At 33.3% G+C, this 19,944-nt stretch overlaps 2 protein-coding genes across 4 annotated transcripts; both read left to right on the forward strand.

Moving 5' to 3' along the window:
* The first annotated feature begins 580 nt into the window (after positions 1 to 580).
* LOC123890821 (probable aldo-keto reductase 1) lies at positions 581 to 3,813 on the forward strand. Its single transcript, XM_045940524.1, has 7 exons — positions 581 to 786; positions 892 to 1,059; positions 1,163 to 1,366; positions 1,640 to 1,812; positions 2,684 to 2,780; positions 3,082 to 3,235; positions 3,353 to 3,813. The coding sequence occupies exons 1-7, from the start codon at positions 730 to 732 to the stop codon at positions 3,529 to 3,531; spliced, it is 1,032 nt and encodes a 343-aa protein (XP_045796480.1). The 5' UTR covers positions 581 to 729; the 3' UTR covers positions 3,532 to 3,813.
* A 556-nt stretch (positions 3,814 to 4,369) lies between these two features.
* LOC123890819 (perakine reductase-like) lies at positions 4,370 to 19,597 on the forward strand. Of its 3 annotated transcripts, none has more exons than XM_045940521.1 (7): positions 4,370 to 4,515; positions 4,604 to 4,771; positions 4,855 to 5,058; positions 5,146 to 5,318; positions 5,560 to 5,656; positions 5,944 to 6,100; positions 19,131 to 19,597. In XM_045940521.1, exons 1-7 carry the CDS (start codon positions 4,417 to 4,419, stop codon positions 19,307 to 19,309), a joined length of 1,077 nt encoding a protein of 358 aa, XP_045796477.1. In that variant the 5' UTR covers positions 4,370 to 4,416; the 3' UTR covers positions 19,310 to 19,597. The 3 variants fall into 3 exon arrangements, with proteins under 3 accessions (XP_045796477.1, XP_045796476.1, XP_045796478.1); XM_045940520.1 differs by lacking the exon at positions 19,131 to 19,597 and adding an exon at positions 6,312 to 6,704; XM_045940522.1 differs by lacking the exons at positions 4,370 to 4,515; positions 4,604 to 4,771; positions 4,855 to 5,058; ... (1 more) ...; positions 5,560 to 5,656; positions 5,944 to 6,100 and adding exons at positions 17,238 to 17,450; positions 17,598 to 17,765; positions 17,852 to 18,055; ... (1 more) ...; positions 18,519 to 18,615; positions 18,752 to 18,908.
* Positions 19,598 to 19,944: the final 347 nt, after the last annotated feature.

Here is a 19,944-nt window from a genome sequence, read left to right on the forward strand (position 1 = left end):
AATGTATAAGAAGAAGCAAATTTAAAACAAGCAATTTATAAGTAAACTATTAGAGTTATTACATACATACTTGATTGATTTCCAAATTTTAGATGTGTTTGGCGTCCGGTACTGGTGGTGCAAGAGAATAATCTTTCAGCAACAATGGTTTAGAGTAGATTAGGCAGAAACTTGAAATTATACTTTTTTCCCTTCCTTTTTTATGTTAAAAACTACATTTTCTTCCTATACTTATGTGTACCCACAAACTAACTTGTACTTCGCAGGTAGATCTACTTATATGGCTTGTTCTCATTTGTTGTTGGTAAATACCCTCAATTTTTCAAAGGTTATTAAAAAAAATCAAAAAAAATTTCAAAATTAATTAATAGGCAAATCTTACTCCAATTCCACTATTTATGTGGAACATAACACCTGTAAAATGGACAGGAACTTCTTTCTCAAAAAATAAAAATAAAAAAATGGACAGGAACTTACATGGCTAGATAGTCAAATAAGTCAGCCATAAAAATAATAAAGTCAATTAAGATTAATTAATGAAATAAAAAATGGGATTGGTAGCATTATGAGTTATTATGACACTGCTCCAAGAGTTAGGTAACGTTTACCTACTACCATACCATTAGTCCACTACCAACCAAACACATATTCTTGAAGAGGAAGGGATATACAACACAGATATACTGTTGAAATTCTAGAGTTAGAACAGAGAAACACAACACAAAAAAAATGGGAGATACTACTATTCATATTCCTAGAGTCAAGCTGGGAAGCCAAGGCCTAGAAGTAAGTAACCTTTGTCCTTCATTGAATTTGATTGATATCATGGTTTTCCTTGTTCTTGTGAGTCATTAATTTATGTTACAATGTTTATTGTTGCTTTGTATTCAGGTTTCAAAGCTTGGATATGGATGCATGGGCCTAACTGGAGTATACAACGCTGCTGTGCCAGAAGATGTTGCTATATCTTTGATCAAACATGCTTTCTCCAAAGGTATCACTTTCTTTGATACATCTGATTTTTATGGACTACATGTCAATGAAGTTTTGGTTGGAAAGGTACACTACTATTTCAACTTCACTCATCTATCTTTTTTATTTCAGTTTAACACAAACATTTTTGTTTTCGACTGTGTAACATAAACATTTTAATAACTCTCAGGCACTAAAAGACTTACCTCGAGATCAAATTCAGATTGCTACAAAGTTTGGGATTGTCAAAATGGAATCTAACAATGTTGTTGTAAATGGTAGTCCTGAATATGTTAGATCCTGTTGTGAGGGTAGTCTCCAACGTCTTGGGGTGGAATACATCGATCTATATTATCAGCACCGTGTTGACACCACAGTACCCATCGAGGACACCGTGAGTACTATACTACATCACTCAGTACAGTATTCATTTAATTGCAAATTCATCCTCAATATTACCAACTTAATGTCATTCTAGTGTCTGCAACTACCAATTTTGAGGGACAAATTTGATTAAAATTTTAGAATTTCAAGGATCATTTTGAAATATCGATAGTATGAGGGACTAAATTAATATCGTCCTACAATTTCAATGAACAATTTGGATATTTAGTCAATTGGTTAGGCAGTAGTAGTGATGACTTTGATTTGGTGTTTTGAATCACAGGTGGGAGAGCTTAAAAAGTTGGTTGAAGAGGGAAAGATTAAGTACATAGGATTATCTGAGGCTAGTACCGAGACAATCAGAAGGGCACATGCTGTTCATCCTATTACTGCTGTTCAAATGGAATGGTCCCTTTGGACTCGTGAAATTGAGCCAGATATTGTCCCTGTTTGCAGGTACCTTAACTCATTGCTTTTCTATTTCCATGATTGTCACCAAATTTTTATGAAGGTTTGAACTTGTTCCTGAAGAATTCTGACCAGCAATGGCTCCGAGCCATTCCACTAAAATCAGTCACATGCGTAAGATGAGATTGGCCACCTCTATTTTAAGAAGTTGGGAGAGGAAATCATGGGAGAAGTTGCTCAACATGGGAACTTAACTCAATGATGGGAAGTTGGTTCCTGTAGTTCTTTGGTCCTTATCAGGCCGAGTTGGATATTGGCCCGACCGATCTGGTGATTTGGACACCTACTCGGTATATGCATGAAATTTGGGATATATAGCATGGGTCGAGAACTCAAGATAATAAGAGATCTATAGCATTCCACAACCCCTCAAGCATGAGGTCTGCAAGGGTGAAATGTTTAAGAAAATGATTTGAGATGATAAGTAATTTACTACGGTGTAAAACTATTAGTGGGAAATGTCATTAACTGATTAACATTTCTTTTTCTTCATCATGGAAATAGTTGACCCTTTTCTTTTTTATCCAAAAATTAGAAAAACATCACACCTTTTTGTGATTTCAAGTAAAACAAACATCGAAGGTGCCTTTGTTGAGACAATTGAAAATGGTTCCTTGAATCAGTGGCTTATACTAGTAGATCATTAGTGGTTTAATAAATAGCAACAACACACTTCTTTTCTTTCATGCGATATTGTTCAAGAAAAGAAAGTTGTTTGATTTCTAGAGAAGAGATACACCTCTGATCAAATAGTTTTAATTTTACATGCTTGAATTGGAACCTTTTGATTTGAGTATGAACAACCAAGTTCTTTCTTTCACTTCCTGACTTGATGCTTTTTTGGTGACAACTCTTACAGGGAACTTGGCATTGGATTAGTGCCATATAGTCCTCTTGGCCGTGGATTTTTCGGAGGCAAGGCTATCACGGAAAGTATACCTGCAAACAGTTTTCTGGTATGGACTCATCCAATTTTTTTATGATGACAGTTACTCTTGGCCTTGAGCTCTGTTGGATAAACAGTTTTGCTAACCACTTATAGCATAAGTGCTTATACTTTAAGTGCTTATGTTTAAGTTTTCTATAATCAAGATAAATTAAACTGTTTTCATATAAGCTATCCTGGAGAGCTTATGGAGCTATTTTCACAAGGTCTCCCAAACAGTTTCATAAGTACTTATGCTAGTAGATAAACTCAAATAAGTCAATCCAAATAGATCATTTATTCATTGTCACCAACGTCTCTTTTTTCACCAGGCAATGCAACCAAGGTTACAAGGGGAGAACTTTGACAAGAACAAGATATTTTATTCTCGGATGGAAAAGTTGGCAGAGAAGAACGGATGTACATCTTCACAACTTGCTCTTGCGTGGATTCTTCATCAAGGAGACGATGTAGTGCCTATCCCTGGTGAGTAATTTTGCATTTCATGACCTCAACAAGTTAGGTACTTATGAAGCTTACTCACGTTATGATTCCTTTTGTAGTTTCTAGTATAACATTTATGTGATGTCTCATGTGTTGTAGGAACAACTAAGATAAAAAATCTTGATAGTAATATCGGTTCGTTTAAAGTGAAGCTCAACAAAGATGATTTGAAGGAGATCGAAGATGCTGTGCCAATCTCTGAGGTGGCAGGGAATCGGACAACCGATGCTTTTGTTCAGTGCTCATGGAAGTTTGCTAATACTCCAATAAAAGCATAGCTTGATGCCAGTTTTGCACCTCAGTGTTTGAGATTCTAGTTTCTGGTCTCTTTCCACGACTCCCAAATTTAATCCCATCTGAATAAAACCGATCATCATTGGTCGAATAGGAATAACTCAGAAAATTATGCGTTTCATGTGTAATTTTTTTTTTTGTGTGGAGAAAATGGTTATGCTTAATGTGAAATCATGTTCCACTAATATTTTCTTTGTCTGGAGACATGTGAAATTGTGAATTTTTTTCTCTGCCTATTGTTTGAAGTTTTTGTTTTTATGCTGCTATATGCTCTAAATTGCAAAATTTAGTTTTGGTTATTTTGCAACCTTATATATACATGGTTTAGTGGCTATAAGGATGATAAGAAAAGAACAATAATGGATTATGAATCTCATATGCTTTTTGTGTGTGGATAAAAATTATAAGAGAATCACTCAGCCACAAGGAGTTTAGAACAATACAGAAACTTTGAACACTTGCTCGGAAAATATGCAGAAACTTTGAACAATACACAAGATTTTGACATGTCAAAGAGCCCTATATAGCTTAAATAACTATGATTAAAATTTTCTCATAATAGCCAAATCTTCCACCACTTCCACTATTTATGCGAATCATAACACCTGTAATATAGACAGGAACTTACATGCTAGACAGTCCAATAAGCCAGCAACAAAATTTATAAAGTCAATTAAGATTAATCAAATAAAAAAATGGACTAGTGGAATTGGTGGCACTATGACGGTTCTCCAAGAGTAGTGACATAATGAGTGATGACACCATACCATAAGTGACACACTGAGTGACGATGATATCACAAATTCAAGAAACCGCCCATACTATATTCTTTTACTATATAATAATTATGGAATTATTATAAGACATATATGCAATTCAAAGATTATAATCATCATTCAGAAACCAAAATGGCCGAAAAGCAAACTCAACTAATTCCTAGAGTCAAACTGGGAACTCAAGGCTTGGAAGTAAGTAACGTTTGTCCTAGCTTCTTTGAACTTCAAATCATAGTTTCCTGTTCATGTGAATCATTCATAATTGTTGCTTTGCTTGCAGGTTTCTAAGCTTGGATATGGATGCATGGGCCTCACTGGAGTATACAATGCTGCTGTTCCAGAAGATGTTGCTATATCTTTGATCAAACATGCTTTTTCCAAAGGAATCACTTTCTTTGACACATCTGATTTTTATGGACCACATACCAATGAAGTTTTGGTCGGAAAGGTACTACTACTACTTCAACTTAACTCACTATATCTTCATTTTTTTTTCAACTATGTAACATAAACATTTTATAACTTTCTCAGGCATTAAAAGACTATCCTCGAGATCAAATTCAGATTGCTACAAAATTTGGGATTATCAAATGGGAAGATAGCAAAGTTGTTGTAAATGGTAGTCCTGAATATGTTAGATCATGTTGTGAGGCTAGCCTTCAACGTCTTGGGGTGGAATACATCGATCTGTATTATCAGCACCGTGTTGACACCACAGTTCCAATTGAAGACACTGTGAGTAATGCAATATTTTCTCTCCATTCTTGAAATTAATTTGTTAGGCAGTGTTTTTGATTTGGGGGTGTTTTGAATAACTCATAGATGGGAGAGCTTAAGAAGCTGGTTGAAGAAGGAAAGATTAAGTACATAGGATTATCTGAAGCTAGTACCGAGACAATCAGAAGGGCACATGCCGTTCATCCTATTACTGCTCTCCAAATGGAATGGTCTCTTTGGACTCGCGAAATTGAACCAGATATTGTCCCTCTTTGCAGGTACCTAACTCATTGGTTTTATATTTCTTGGTCTAATGGATGCAACCTCTCCTGTTTGGTCTATAGAGAGATACTCCTCTGATCAAATAGTTTTACTTTTACTTGCTTGAATTGGGAAATTTTGATTTGAGTATGAAGAAGTAGAACCAATTTCTGTCTTTCACTTCCTGGCTGTACACTTTTTGATATCCTTCACGATTCTTCTTTAAAGAACTTTGGTGTTTGGTGACAACTCTTACAGGGAACTTGGTATTGGGTTAGTACCATACAGTCCCCTTGGCCGTGGATTTTTCGGAGGCAAGGCTATCACAGAAAGTGTACCTTCAAACAGTTTTCTGGTATGGACTTGATCCAAATTGTTTCTAATGACAGTTAAATTTGACCAAGTCATTATTGGCCTTCCCTGTTTGGGTAAACAATTTAATTAGGTTCTTATAGCATAAGTGCTTATAATATAAGTGCTTATGCATAAGTTATTTCTATGCTAAAAAATAATTTAAAGTTAAACTGTTCTCAGATAAGCTATAAGCTGTTTTAATAAGCTCTCCTAAACAGTCTCACAGGTAATTATGTCAGTAGATAAACTCAAATAAGTTGTTTTCACGAACATCTCTTTTTTCACCAGGCAATGCAACCACGGTTGCAAGGAGAAAACTTTGACAAGAACAAAATATTTTATTCTCGGATGGAAAAGTTGGCAGAAGAGAAGCATGGATGTACCTCTTCACAACTTGCTCTTGCATGGATTCTTCATCAAGGAGACGATGTAGTGCCCATCCCTGGTGAGTAATTTTCCATTTTGTGACTTCAGCAAAGTTAGGAATCTGTGAAGCTTACTCGCGAATGGTGTGTATAATTTGAATGTTCAAAGAGGGAGATAAATCAGTATGATACAACATGAAATTATTTGAAATATTTAGAAACCTCTCAGTTATGATTCATTTTGTTGTTTTAAGTATAACATTTCTGCAACCTCTCATTCATGTGTTGTAGGAACAACCAAGATAAAAAATCTTGAAAGTAATATCGGTTCATTTAAAGTGAAGCTCAGCGAAGATGATTTAAAGGAGATTGAAGAGACCGTGCCAATATCTGAGGTGGTGGGGAGTCGGACAACCGATGCTTTTGTTCAATGTTCATGGAGGTTTGCTAATACTCCGCCAAAAGCATAGCTTGATGCCATTTTTACATCTCAGTGTGTTTGAGATTATAGCTTCTGGTTGGCCTCTTTGCGTGACTCACAAATTTAAATCTCATCAGAATTTGTAAACAGTCGAATATGGATAACTCATCAGAATTTGTGTTTTATGCATAACTATGTTTCTTTTTGTGTGTGATTAAATCAGTATGCTTATTTTTCCCCATATTTGTTTGTTTTGATTTCCAGTCTTCGTATTTGTTGTCATGTCTTTGTGCGGTGTTCATTTGTATCATGTTGCTTATAATTAATGTGAAATCATGTTCCACTAATATTTTCCTTGTCTGGAGAGATGTAAAATTGTGATTTATTTTGTCTGCCTGTTTGAATTTATAAAATAAAACTAGCCAAGTTGATTTAAAGCCAAACTACAAATCAAGATTTTAGCTACAAGAAACGTCTTTGATAACAGCTCGATCATACGCATGATCAAATGTGCCTTCAATCCACAAGCAAAGATTCACTTGTACTCAACAAATTGGAACATTTCAAGCATATTAACATCAAAGATAAGCAGAAATATGTAATCAGTTCATAGTAATTAAATAGCAGTTATGTATGCCTCTTGGGGGAGTACTGTCTTCTATGTTTCTTTTCTCACCAAGTGACAAAGAAAGAACTGCCTGTTGAGTCTGTTAACCACTACTCCTCCACTAATAGTAATTCAGTTCATTTGCATATAGTTATTATTGTGTAAAATTTGATGGAAAATGTATAAAGAAAGTATTGATAATGTGTAAGAGCGATAAAAAATGGATCAGATCAGCCAAAGCACTGAAGCAGTATATGACTTTGTTGCCTTTTAAATTTGCACATATTTTATGGTAAGTTTTGAGATTGGTGATGGAGTTTTTGTCTGTTCAAAGGTTCCTATAAGTCTGAATTCCAACTACAGGTATATTGATCTCACATAAAACTTGTTGTTTGAGAAGAAAGATATAACCAATCACCTTTGACGTAGCTCTAAAATAATGATTGAAGATAATACTCAATCATGTATATTGTAGCACAAAAGATATATATTATGAAGGGCTCTCATTTGCACTTCATATTGAGAAATCAACAAGATAAAAAGGAATATTAGGCATAAAAATACTCACCAAGATAAAAAGAAAATTAAAATGTGACCATGTCATGCACAAACTAAATTTCTATATAATATATGTTGTTGTAAAACTTTTTTTTTTTTGGACAGAAATGTTGTATATTAGTGACGATTAGGTAAAAGGATGTTACCGGAATCAAAGATGGTGCCAGCTCCGGTGGTCGGATTGAATGCCAAAGCAGCCGGAGGAATATCGACGATTCTCCGGCCAACCCTAATTGCTTGCAAGTTAACATAATAGAGTGATGATCTTCTAGGATTTTTGAGAAGAGGAGTATACTTGATCTTCTTGGGCTGAGCAACAGGCCCAAGTCTTAAAGACCCAGAGAAGTTAAGAGACTTGAAACTTGGTAAGCAGTAAGAGAATGTGGATTGGGAAAATTTATCATCCCACCTACCCACTTTCTCACTCACCCCCTGGAAATTCCATTTTTGCCCTTGGTCAAAAAATTCGGAACGCGTTTTCCAAATTTTTTTAGTTCAAATTTGGAAAAAAAATCGGAAAACACATTCCGAAGTTGTTTTTAAAGGCAAAAAAAATTCAGAAAACGCGTTCCGAATTTTTTGACCAAGGGCAAAAATGGAATTTCCAGGGGGTGGGTGAGAAAGTGGGTAGGTGGGATGAGAAATTTTCGTGGATTGGTAGAGGTTTTTGGTTTGAGATAAAAGTGATAATGGGCCTCGGCCCAAGCCCAATAGACCTTGTGGTGGGATGGGATAGATGTTCCAGTTGTTTTTGAAACACAACCAAATTTGTAGATAGGAATTGGATCAGTTGCTAAGGTAACAGTGTCTTGAACCAAGTTAGCTGAAATAGAAGAACTACCATAGGTGAAGTTGAAATTGCATGTGCTCACACCACAACTTGGGTTAGGAACCTGAAAAAATATGAAAAAAAAGAGAGTTTAGTACCGTGTTTGTTTTGACGGTGCAAATATAGTAGACACGCGTCTACACGAGACTTTCAAATTATGGTTCAATTAGTTCAATTCAATCTATACATGTAAAAAGTATATCAGTGTTTTTTTTTTTTTATAAAAAGTATATCAGATTTAACTAACTATGATTCAATCGCTTCAATTTAATCTAACACAAAATTAGTCATGAACATCATATATTTATTCAATTTTTAAGTTTTAAATTGTTTTTCTCGCACGTACCGAAGAACCAATGTCCACACTCAATAGTATAGAGTGTTAAGATATGGTGTCTATCTAAATGATAAAATTGGATTTATATCTTAATTTTCCATTTTGTTTGATCAACTACGAGTACTAGCGAATTAATGATTGAGATTTCACCGCAGGATATTAACACTGCATTCAGATGATATGTTCTCCAATCCGACTGATTCGGTCCAATTTTTAAAACATGATTAGAACATTGAAAAAAGTGCACTGAGAAAATTCCAAGTCCCCGGGAACCTTTGCTTGCCATGTACACCAGCACATAGCTTTCAAAGATTTTGGATTCATTAGATTGGGCTATAAATGTAAGTCAACCCCACCCACAATGGGACAAAAGTTGCAAGTTTCAATGTAAGATTAGATGATTTAAAAAAAAAATAATTTTTATTTAATAATGTAAAAAATACTATGTTTATATCTGAACCGTCCAAATACTGTAGTTAATAACACATACTATATGTCAGTATGGTCAGTTTAACTGCACCCCATATGTGTCCAACGTAAGTAATGGTCCTTTCTTTGGGGAGTCTAATGAAGCTAAAAAATCAAATTTTTTTTATATATAGGATCAGAAGGAATATGTTTTTAAAGTATTTATTATAGATTATAGAAAAAAGATGCACTATAATTACGGGTATGTTTGAAAAAATAATAATTAATACATTGGAAATTTGAAAGGTCAAAGAAAAATCATACTCCCTCTGATCCTAAATATTTATGTAGTTGTTGTCCTTATAAAAAGGTTCAAAGAAAATGTGGTATTGACTTGAGACCTAGGAGTGTGCTCCTCCTTAAAACTTCAGGTTCGATTCTCTCTATTACCAATTTGGGTGGACTAATTTAACTTATTAAAAAAAATTCAAAGAAAAATCTAAAAAATGTCTCATATATAGAAACAAAAGTTGTATGAAATTATACTACTAATACAATCTGTATATAAAAAAAAAATAAAAAAAAAATAAAAAATAAAAAAAACACCAATAAACCAACAATATATAAAAAAATTATTCAAAATAAGAAATCAAGAAACTAACAAACTATATCCAAAAAACAACAAATTTCCTATTCGAAAAAAAAAAAAGGACCGTAACTTATTGAAAAATGTGTCGAACAATTTTATATATTCATTTTTTTTAATTTCATAATTTTCAAATGTAAATGCAAATAATTTTTTTTTGTGGTTGATAGAAGAAATGACCATTAAAAACTGACACACACAAAGTAGAGTGATCGGGGTTCGAATCCCGATCCTGATGTCCGACACTAACAATTTCAGCATTTCTGTTAGTTGAGCTAGGATTTGTGACCAAATGCAATAATCTTTTATTATAGAAAATCTTTTTTTTAATAGAAATTTATATTAAGGCGTGGCTGGCGTGCCATTATATTTAATGTATTTTTTTTTTAAGCAATTATATTTAATGTACTGTACATTGAATAAAAAAAATATTTAATGTATTTATAAATAATAAAAAATATTTAACGTAATTTGGTAATAGGGATGGCAATGGGTAGGGTATGGGTAGGGTACTATAGTACTCATCCCCATACCCGTGGATTGAAAAAATATTCGTACTCATCCCCATACCCGCGTGGGTAACAACTTTTGTCCCCGTCCCCATACCCTATGCGTACCTAGGTACCCATACCCGTACCTGTTACCCGCATTTTTACTACAAATAGGCGAGGCTGAATCGATACATCATTTATTTCTCTCTTGTAGTTTTTTTGGTTCTCTCTGGTCGATGGTTCGGGCTTGGATTGGTTCTATGGCGGTAGACGCTAACAGCTTATCTGATCACTTTGTTCAGTTCACTCAGTCAGTAGGTAGTCAGCGAGCACGGCGATCCTTTATGCAGCTCATTTGGCTCGCTTGTGTCTGGATTATGTGGCACGAGCGCAATCACAGGTTGTTCAAGAATACGGCTTCTTCTTTGCACCAAATGCTAGATAAAGGTCAAATTATTTTCTTATTGGTGGTTGAAGTCGACGAATGTAACTTTAGTATTAAATTTTCATTGTTGGTGGTCAACTCCATTACTTTGTATGAGTTTCCATTGATTGTATTTCTTTAATACTCTTGTAAACTATTGTGGTCTCTATTGGCACACCTTGTGCTAAGGATATCACTGACTTGTTTCTCTTATATATATATATATATATATATATATATATATATATATATATATATATATATATATATATATATATATATATATATATATATATATATATATATATATTCCATTTTGGCCTCTTCAAAAAAAAAAAAAAAACTGATCAATTATAAAATATCATATAATTTTAATAGAATTTAAAAAATTTCAAAGATTTTAATATTGACTAATGAAAATTATAAACAAAATTATTACTAACCTTATGTTAAAGTTCATATTTATGTTAAATATTCACATTATTTTTATATTATGTTATAAATAAACATTTTTATTATAAATATGTAATAGTTTAGTAGAGTTGTATTCTTTTAAATTGATTTACATATATTATAATATAATAATATAAATAAAATATAAATATATATTATGCGGGTAAGGGGCGGGGTGAGTACTAATGTACCCGTACCCGCACCAATACCCGTTCATTTTTGCGAGTAATTACCCATACCTGTGTCCGTACTCAAAATGCGGGTTTTTACCCTACCCGTTATGAATAATTTTTGTGGGTACCCTCTGGGTATGAGTCAAATTGCCATCCCTATTTGGTAAGGCGTGGCTGGCGTGATCAATTTTTTTAATTAATTCTTATTGTACGTACATGATCAATTTTTAATTAATCATATCTTACCAAAAAATTAAAATTAATTAATCATATTTAATGTACACATGATCCACTACTAGAAATTTCCAGTTTTCCTGCGGATTTGGACCAATCATTCGCAGGAAAGGTGTTTCCTGCGGATTTTCCCAAGGATTTTGGTTCCAGCTAATACCTTCGTGGATAATTGTTTCCTGCGGTTTTGGAATCCTCAGGAAAGTTTCCCGCGGAATTTCCTGCAAAAAATGAGTAAATCCTCAGGAAAATTTCCTGAAAACTTTCCTGCAAAATATCCGCAGGTAATTCCGCAGTAATAATCGTAGGAAATTCCTCGGGATTGTGTTCCCACAGCTAAATCCGCAGGAAATTCTGCATCAGATTTTTTTTATTTAATTTTTTGCTTTTATTAAATACCAAAATGCTTATTAAAAATAGTTTTACCCAAAATATTTTAACTTGGTTGAATAATTCTATACATAACTAGTTAATTTACACAATATTTCTTCAAACTATATTAGAAAAAATCTATTGAATGAACTACGTAGTCCATATCACATTTACAAACACAGAAAATATAGACCAAATTACAAAATAAAAATACATATTACATAGTATCTCAAATAAGCCTAAATCTCAGTAATTAAGTAGGGCTTCCACGTTACGCCAAACGTCCCATTAATCTTGTTTGTTTCATGGATTATAAATTTATTCTCAGGAATGTGACTTTGGGAATCTTTAATTTCTATGTTTGTTTTAAGTTTTAAAAAATTATGCTTAGGAATTTTTTATTCCTTGGAATATAAATTACACATCACTTTCCCACTTTTCATTCCCATGTTAAATGGTGGGAATCTTATATTCCCATGAGAATAAGAGGTAACCACCCATAACTCCCCACTCTCCCATTGTTTTTAACTCATTTATTTTTTTATTTTAATATTTTAAAATGTTAATTGAATTTATTTTAAAAATGTTCCAATGAACTTTATTTATTTAGCAAACACATTGATAGGAATAATACTCCCAGCAATAATGTTCCAAGGAATAATAATCATAGGATTATAATTTTAATCCCCGAAACAACACACCCTTATACACGGTCAATTCTTGTACTTTCTCTACAAAATCAAATAAACAAAGAAAAATGTCAAGACATGGTCAATGTAAAATAAAAAAGAAATTGAACACTAAATTCAAAAGAAATTGAACACTAAAAACTAACTATCACAGAAAAATCCAACGACCACTGAAGGCATCATTCAGTGCACATCAAAACCCTAATTGTTATGAATTCAAATCTTTTTTAGAAACTTACCACAGATAATCTGGCCTGCATGTGTCGAACAATCAATAATCCGACAAAGGATTGTGCTTAATGAAATCTGAGAATCGTAAATCTAGCAAATCACAAATTCGAAGAAATCGTGGTCGAAAACACCATCTTCTATAGCAAAATACGGTTCCGCGATATGAGGAGAAGGTGAGAAAGGGAAGATGAGAGATCGAGAATTGCACGAAGGTGAGAACGCAAGAGGTGAGAGCTTGAAGAGTAATACGAGATCGGTGATGACGGCGATGAGTAGTGCGAGGAAGAGGATGAGAGTGATTTTGTTTTCAGGATTGCAGACCTGTGTGTGCAGAAGTTGTCGACCCGCCCGAAACCCGTCTTATCCGATCCGAAATTTGACTACACAGTTGGGTCGAGTCGGATGTCGGGTTATTATATGAGGAAAAGTCAGTTAGTGGTGAGTTTATTCGGACGGGTCCGGTTTGAAAATATTACACCCAGTGCCCGATCAATAACATTCTTAAGACCATCCACAATGGTCTCAACACTCAACACCACCTTTTTCACTCCACATCATCTTTTCTTTCTTCCACCTACTCATTCAACACTCATTCAACTTTTACCCTCTCCAATAGTTTTTTCATTCAACACTCTATCCCACCACTTTCTCTACCCCACCACTTTTTATTTCATATTCTTATTTAAATTTATATTTTTGTTTTTATGATTACATAAAATTACAATTATCGATTAAAATTAAATTAAAATAATTAACAATTAACGATTTATTTTTTAGTTTTTTGTAATAAAATCAAAATTTATTTAAATAATTTATACGATACAAATCATCTTAACTTAATTTAAAATACAACACACAAGTAATGTAATTAGTGCGAAACAAATAATTTAAAATGCAATGCAACACACAAGCAACATAATTAGTACGATACAAATGATTTAAAATGCAATGCAACACACAAGCAACGTAATAATTAGTACGATATAAATTAGAAGAATTAGAAGAATTTTGGCTGTTAAAATGGTTATTGGGATCTATTTCACCAAAAAAAGACTGATACTTCAAGATTAACATTAATAGATAGATAATAATAAGATTAATATAGTGAAAAAATCAAAAAAAAATTCTGTGTCCAAATCAAATGAACCAAGTCTCTATTTATAGACAAAACAAAATCATGAATTTTGGTAAAAAAAAAATTTAAAAAAAAATTATTTGCAACGAAATAATTGAGTTCAAAGTATTAAATGGATAAAAATCCAGCCAGCCAATAGCAGCCAGCCACATGGCTGGAACTTATCAACTTTACAATCTCTTTGTCAGTTTGATAAAACGTTTCACTGCAAAGATTGTCGATTGCTTTATGTCATTTATTATGAATTTAATTTATATGCACCGTCAGTGTAAAGTTGTTTTGCACATGAGTCCAATAATATACCGACACATCATGTATGGTAATTAAAAACACATGATGTGTCACATTCATTAAATGATGTGGCAACGCGTCATTGGATGTATGTGTAAAAAAAAATTACACTGACGGTGCACAACAATTAAACTCTATTATTATTATTATAATAATAACATATTACATTTTCCAATACTAGTCTCTAGAAAATACTAGGCAAAATCACATTGAAGTTGAAGGTCCTTTATTTTATTTTTTTGTAATATTTTGGTGTTTTATTTTTTTTTGTAATATTATGATCCTTTATTATTTTTTATTTGTAACATTTAAGTCCTTTATTTTTTATAAATAAATAAGATAAGACCAAAGTATTACAAAAAAAAGGACTAAAGTGTTACAAATAAAAAAGATAAAGGACTAAAGTGTTACAAATAAAAGATAAAAGACCAAAATGTTACAAAGAAAAAATAAAGGACCAAAGTGTTACAAAAAAAATAAGATAAAGGACCTGCGGTGGAATATCCTTAGGAATACCTGCGGATATTCCTGAAATACCAAAATCCGCAGGAAAGTGGTCTTGGTGCAAAAATCCGCAGGAACATCCTTGGAAATACCTGTGGATTTTCCTGAAATATCAAAATCCGTAGGAAATTGGTCTGAGTGCAAAAATCCGCAGGAAACTCCTTGGAAATATCTGCGGATATTTTTCTACAGAAAAATCCGCAGGCAAATAGCAAATTTCTAGTAGTGATCAATTTTTTAATCAATTCTTTTTTTAATTAGTTCTGTGGCCCATTTGGATTGACTTATTCTTGAGCTTATGTGAAATAACTTATGCAAATAAATAAGTTTGGGTAAATAGGGTTTTACCCCCCTGCAAAATAGGACAATTTTGCATTACCCCCTGTAAAATAAAAAGTTGTGATTCCCCCCTCGTAATATTAAGATTCTTTGTTTTACCCCCCTGAATTGACAACATGGATTTGGAATCTTAATTTTGCTGACATGGCAACCATACGTGGCTTTTTGTTTTTACACATGGCTTTTTTTTTACTGTTTTATTTATTTAATTTTTATTTTGCCACATATTAAGCTATGTCATTTAAAAAAAATAAAAAACAAAAAAGGGAAAAAACAAACAACAAGAAACATCAACAATCTTCACCACTCTCATGGGAAGAACAAACAACAACAACCCATTCTTTCATTCAATTAAAAAAAAAAATCAAAACAACAACAAACTTCATCTTCAATCTTAAATTTCATCTCATCAATTCAATCTCAAACCCATAAATCCAAAACCATAAAAAACTCATAAGTTTCTCAAAACATAAAATCTCACAGTTCATTCTTCACCACCAGCCACCACCACCGTCGTCGTCCATCTCTCTTTCCCACCAATTGCATCTCTTTTCCTTGCAGCATCACTCTCACTAATTTCCGCCGATTTGCAGATCTGAATTTTATTGTTTGTTGATTTTCCAAAAAATTAAAATTAAATCAGAATTAATGATGTTTGGAGAACATGTGTTGTTGTTATTTTTCTTGAACTTGTAATTGCTAACCCAACCCATATCCTTCACCAAGATCAAAGGAATGAACACGTGAGAGGTAGAGACCAGGAAGGAGAGAGATGAAGGAGTTGATTATGTTAGGGTTGTTGTTGGTGGTGGTGGTTATGGAGGAGGTGGAGGAAGAGTTTGAATTGGACGAATTGTGGAGATGATGATTTTATTTTTATTTTTTTATTTAGGGATTTGAGATGAAAGTTGCTTCCTGAGATTTGATATGAAGGTTTTTTTTTGGAAAAAAAAATTGTGGGATTTGAGATGAAGATTTTTTTATTTTTTATTTATTTTAAATAACAATGATTTGGAATAATTATAATAATAAAAATAAATAAAAATTCGAAGAAAATCCACATATGCATGTCACATCATAAAAAAAAAAGATTTCATGTGTAGTTGGCGAATTAGGGGGTAATTGAATGAATCTTTATATTACAGGGGGTAATCAAAAAAGTTTTTACTGCAGGGGGTAATGCAAAATTCGCCCATTTTGCAGGGGGGTAAAACCCTATTTACCCAATAAGTTTTTATGCATTATTATAAGTTTTTCAAGATAATTTATGAGAAAACAATACAATTTTTATCAGCAAAAATTTATAAATTATCATAGAACTTTAGTTTTTTTTGTTACAACCACAAAACTTTATTTATTTGCATAAACTATTTTCGTTAACTCAAAAATAAATCAAATTGAAATGCGCCCAAAGCTATTGTACAATTTTTCTCATAATAGGCGAATCTTACACCACTTGCAGTATTAAAATAGCTACCTCAGCTCCAAAAAGGCCAGCAACAAAGTTTATATACTACTCCGTCCCAAAATATAAGCAAAAATAAGTCAAAGAAACTTGATGTATTTGGTTAAAGATTTGGACCAAATACATTCACTTTTGTTGACCAACTTTTGCTTATATTTTGGGACGGAGGGAGTATATAAAATAGAGACTCTAAGGCCAGCAAGCAACAAAGTCTATATATATAGGGTCTGTTTGGTAAAAATAAGCTATAAGCTAGCTGATAGCTAATAAGTTAGCTGATAGCTGAAAAGTTAGCTTATAGCTGAAAAGCTAGCTAATTGAAATTAAAGTGTTTGGTAAAATTAGCTTTTGAAGTAGTTAATAAATATTAAATGACATAATTGATAGTGGGTAGTTTTTTTTTTAGAGTGTGTAGACGTAGTTATTAAATTAAAGGGTAAAAATAGAATAAAGTGTAAAAAGCTATAAGCTATAAGCTCAAACGCTACTTGAAATAGCATCTGACAAAAAGCTATAAGCTAGTAAAAAAAGCTTGTTACCAAACACCTCTAATTTTTTGAAACAAGCTTATAAGCTCATATAATAAGCTATAAGCCAACTTATTTGTGTTACCAAACACACCCTATGGGTTGGTTGGTTGGTTGGTAGCACTATACTGGGGTTGGTTGGTTGGTAGCACTATACTGTATATGTATATGACAGTGCTCCAAGCTATTACCACTAGCTAGTACACTACCAAACAAACACATAATCTTGAAGAGGAAGGAAGGAAATGGGAGATACTATTCATATTCCTCGAGTCAAGCTTGGAAGCCAAGGATTAGAAGTAAGTAACGTTTGTTTGTTCTTTGAATTTGAAATCTTGTTCATGCGATATATATATATATATATATATATATATATATATATATATATATATATATATATATACTATCTTACAACGTTTATTGTTGCTTTTTTTTCTTGCTTGTAGGTTTCTAAGCTTGGATATGGATGCATGGGACTCACTGGAATATACAATGCTGCTGTTCCAGAAGATGTTGCTATATCTTTGATCAAACATGCTTTCTCCAAAGGTATCACTTTCTTTGACACTTCTGATGTTTATGCAGCACATGCCAATGAAGTTTTGGTTGGAAAGGTACTACTACTACTACTACTTCAAGTTCACATATCTTTCAAGTTTTTGTTTTCAACTTAACATAAACATTTTAATAACTCTCTCAGGCATTAAAACACTTGCCTCGAGATCAAATTCAGATTGCTACAAAATTTGGGATTGTCAAAAAGGAAGATAGCAAAATTATTGTAAATGGTAGTCCTGAATATGTTCGTTCTTGTTGTGAGGGTAGCCTTCAACGTCTTGGGGTGGAATACATAGATCTGTATTACCAGCACCGTGTTGACACCACAGTTCCAATTGAAGACACTGTGAGTAATGCAATATTTTCTTGATATTCATTTTTTAGGCAATGTTTTAGAATTTAGATTTAATGGTGTTTTGAATATATAATTCATAGATGGGTGAGCTTAAGAAGCTGGTTGAAGAGGGAAAGATTAAGTACATTGGATTATCTGAGGCTAATACTGATACAATCCGAAGGGCACATGCTGTTCATCCTATTACCGCTCTCCAAATGGAATGGAATCTTTGGACCCGCGAAATTGAACCAGATATTGTTCCTCTTTGCAGGTACCTAACTCATTGGTTTTATATTTCTTGGTCTATTGTATGCAATCTCTTCTATTTAGTCTATTGAGAGATACTCCTCTTTACATTTTGATTTGAGTATGAACAACCAAGTTCGGTCTTTCACTTCATGGCTGTACGCTTTTTGATATCCTTCATGATTCTTCTTTAAATGACTTTGGTGTTTGGTGAAAACTCTTACAGGGAACTTGGTATTGGACTAGTACCATACTGTCCCCTTGGCGGCGGATTTTTCGGAGGCAAGGCTATCAAAGAAAGTCTTCCTTCATGCAGTTTTCTGGTATGGACTTGACCCAAACAGTCTCAAAGTACTTATTTCAGTAGATAATTTCCTAAACAGTCTCAAAGTACTTATGTCAGTAGATAATCTCAAATAAGTTATAAGTTGTTTCCACCAACATCTCTTTTTTTACCAGGCAATGCTACCACGGTTACAAGGAGAAAACTTTGACAGGAACAAGATATTGTATTCTCAGATGGAAAAGTTGGCAGAAGAAAAGCATGGATGTACATCTTCACAACTTGCTCTTGCATGGCTTCTTCATCAAGGAGAAGATGTAGTGCCCATCCCTGGTGAGTAATTGAATTTTCCATTTTGTGACTACAACAAGTTTGAAACCTGTGAAGCTTACTCGCGAATTGTGAGTATAATTTGAATGTTCAAAGATGGAGATAAATCGGTATGATATGACAAGCACTACATGAAATTATTTGAAATATTTAGAAACCTCTCTCAGTTATGATTCCTTATATTGTTTTAAGTATAACATTTCTGCAACCTCTCATGTGTTGTAGGAACAACCAAGATAAAAAATCTTGAAAGTAATATCAGTTCGTTTCAAGTGAAGCTCAATGAAGATGATTTGAAGGAGATTGAAGAGACCGTGCCAATATCTGAGGTGATGGGGAGTCGGACAACCGATGCTTTAATTCAAGTTTCATGGAGGTTTGCTAATACTCCGCCAAAAGCATAGTGCTTCATGCCAGTTTTACATCTCAGTGTGTTTGAGATTATAGTTTCCGGTTGGCCTCTTTGCGTGACTCAAAAATTTTAATCGGTCGAATACGGATAACTCATCAGAATTTGTGTTTTATGCATAACTATGTTTCTTTTTATGTGATTAAATCAGTTTGCTTATTTTTTCACATATTTGTTTGTTTTGATTTCCCGTCTTCGTACGGTGTATTTTGTTGTCCAGTCTTTGTGCGGTGTTCATTTGTTTCAGGTTGCTTATAATTAATGTGAAATCATGTTCCACCAATATTTTCCTTATATGGTGAGATGTAAAATTGTGATTTATTTCCTCTGCCTTCAATCCACAAGCAAAGATTCACTTGTACTCAACAAATTGGAACATTTCAAGCATATTAACATCAAAGATAAGCAGAAATATGTAATCAGTTCATAGTAATTAAATAGCAGTTATGTATGCCTCTTGGCGGCCATGCATAGTAATTAAATAGCAGTTCATAGTAACTAACTACAAGAAAACATGCATTTACTGGCGGCCAAAAGCCCTCAGTAATGCACAAATTTCGTCTAAAATGCATGCATTACTGACGGCCTTGGGCCCTCTGCAATTAGCTCGCCAGTAATGTTTACTGACGG

The sequence above is a fragment of the Trifolium pratense genome, linkage group LG6 (genome assembly GCF_020283565.1).
Source record: "Trifolium pratense cultivar HEN17-A07 linkage group LG6, ARS_RC_1.1, whole genome shotgun sequence".
Taxonomy (NCBI): domain Eukaryota; kingdom Viridiplantae; phylum Streptophyta; class Magnoliopsida; order Fabales; family Fabaceae; genus Trifolium; species Trifolium pratense.

What these genes read in the sequence shown, in the direction of transcription:
- LOC123890821 (XM_045940524.1), top strand. Translation starts at nt 730, where the DNA reads ATGGGAGATACTACTATTCATATTCCTAGAGTCAAGCTGGGAAGCCAA. An exon ending in TGGGAAGCCAAGGCCTAGAA is followed by an intron (nt 787 to 891) that starts GTAAGTAACCTT and finishes CTTTGTATTCAG; the next exon opens with GTTTCAAAGCTTGGATATGG. An exon ending in GATATTGTCCCTGTTTGCAG is followed by an intron (nt 1,813 to 2,683) that starts GTACCTTAACTC and finishes CAACTCTTACAG; the next exon opens with GGAACTTGGCATTGGATTAG.
- LOC123890819 (XM_045940521.1), top strand. Translation starts at nt 4,417, where the DNA reads ATGCAATTCAAAGATTATAATCATCATTCAGAAACCAAAATGGCCGAA. An exon ending in TGGGAACTCAAGGCTTGGAA is followed by an intron (nt 4,516 to 4,603) that starts GTAAGTAACGTT and finishes CTTTGCTTGCAG; the next exon opens with GTTTCTAAGCTTGGATATGG. An exon ending in CAGTTCCAATTGAAGACACT is followed by an intron (nt 5,059 to 5,145) that starts GTGAGTAATGCA and finishes AATAACTCATAG; the next exon opens with ATGGGAGAGCTTAAGAAGCT.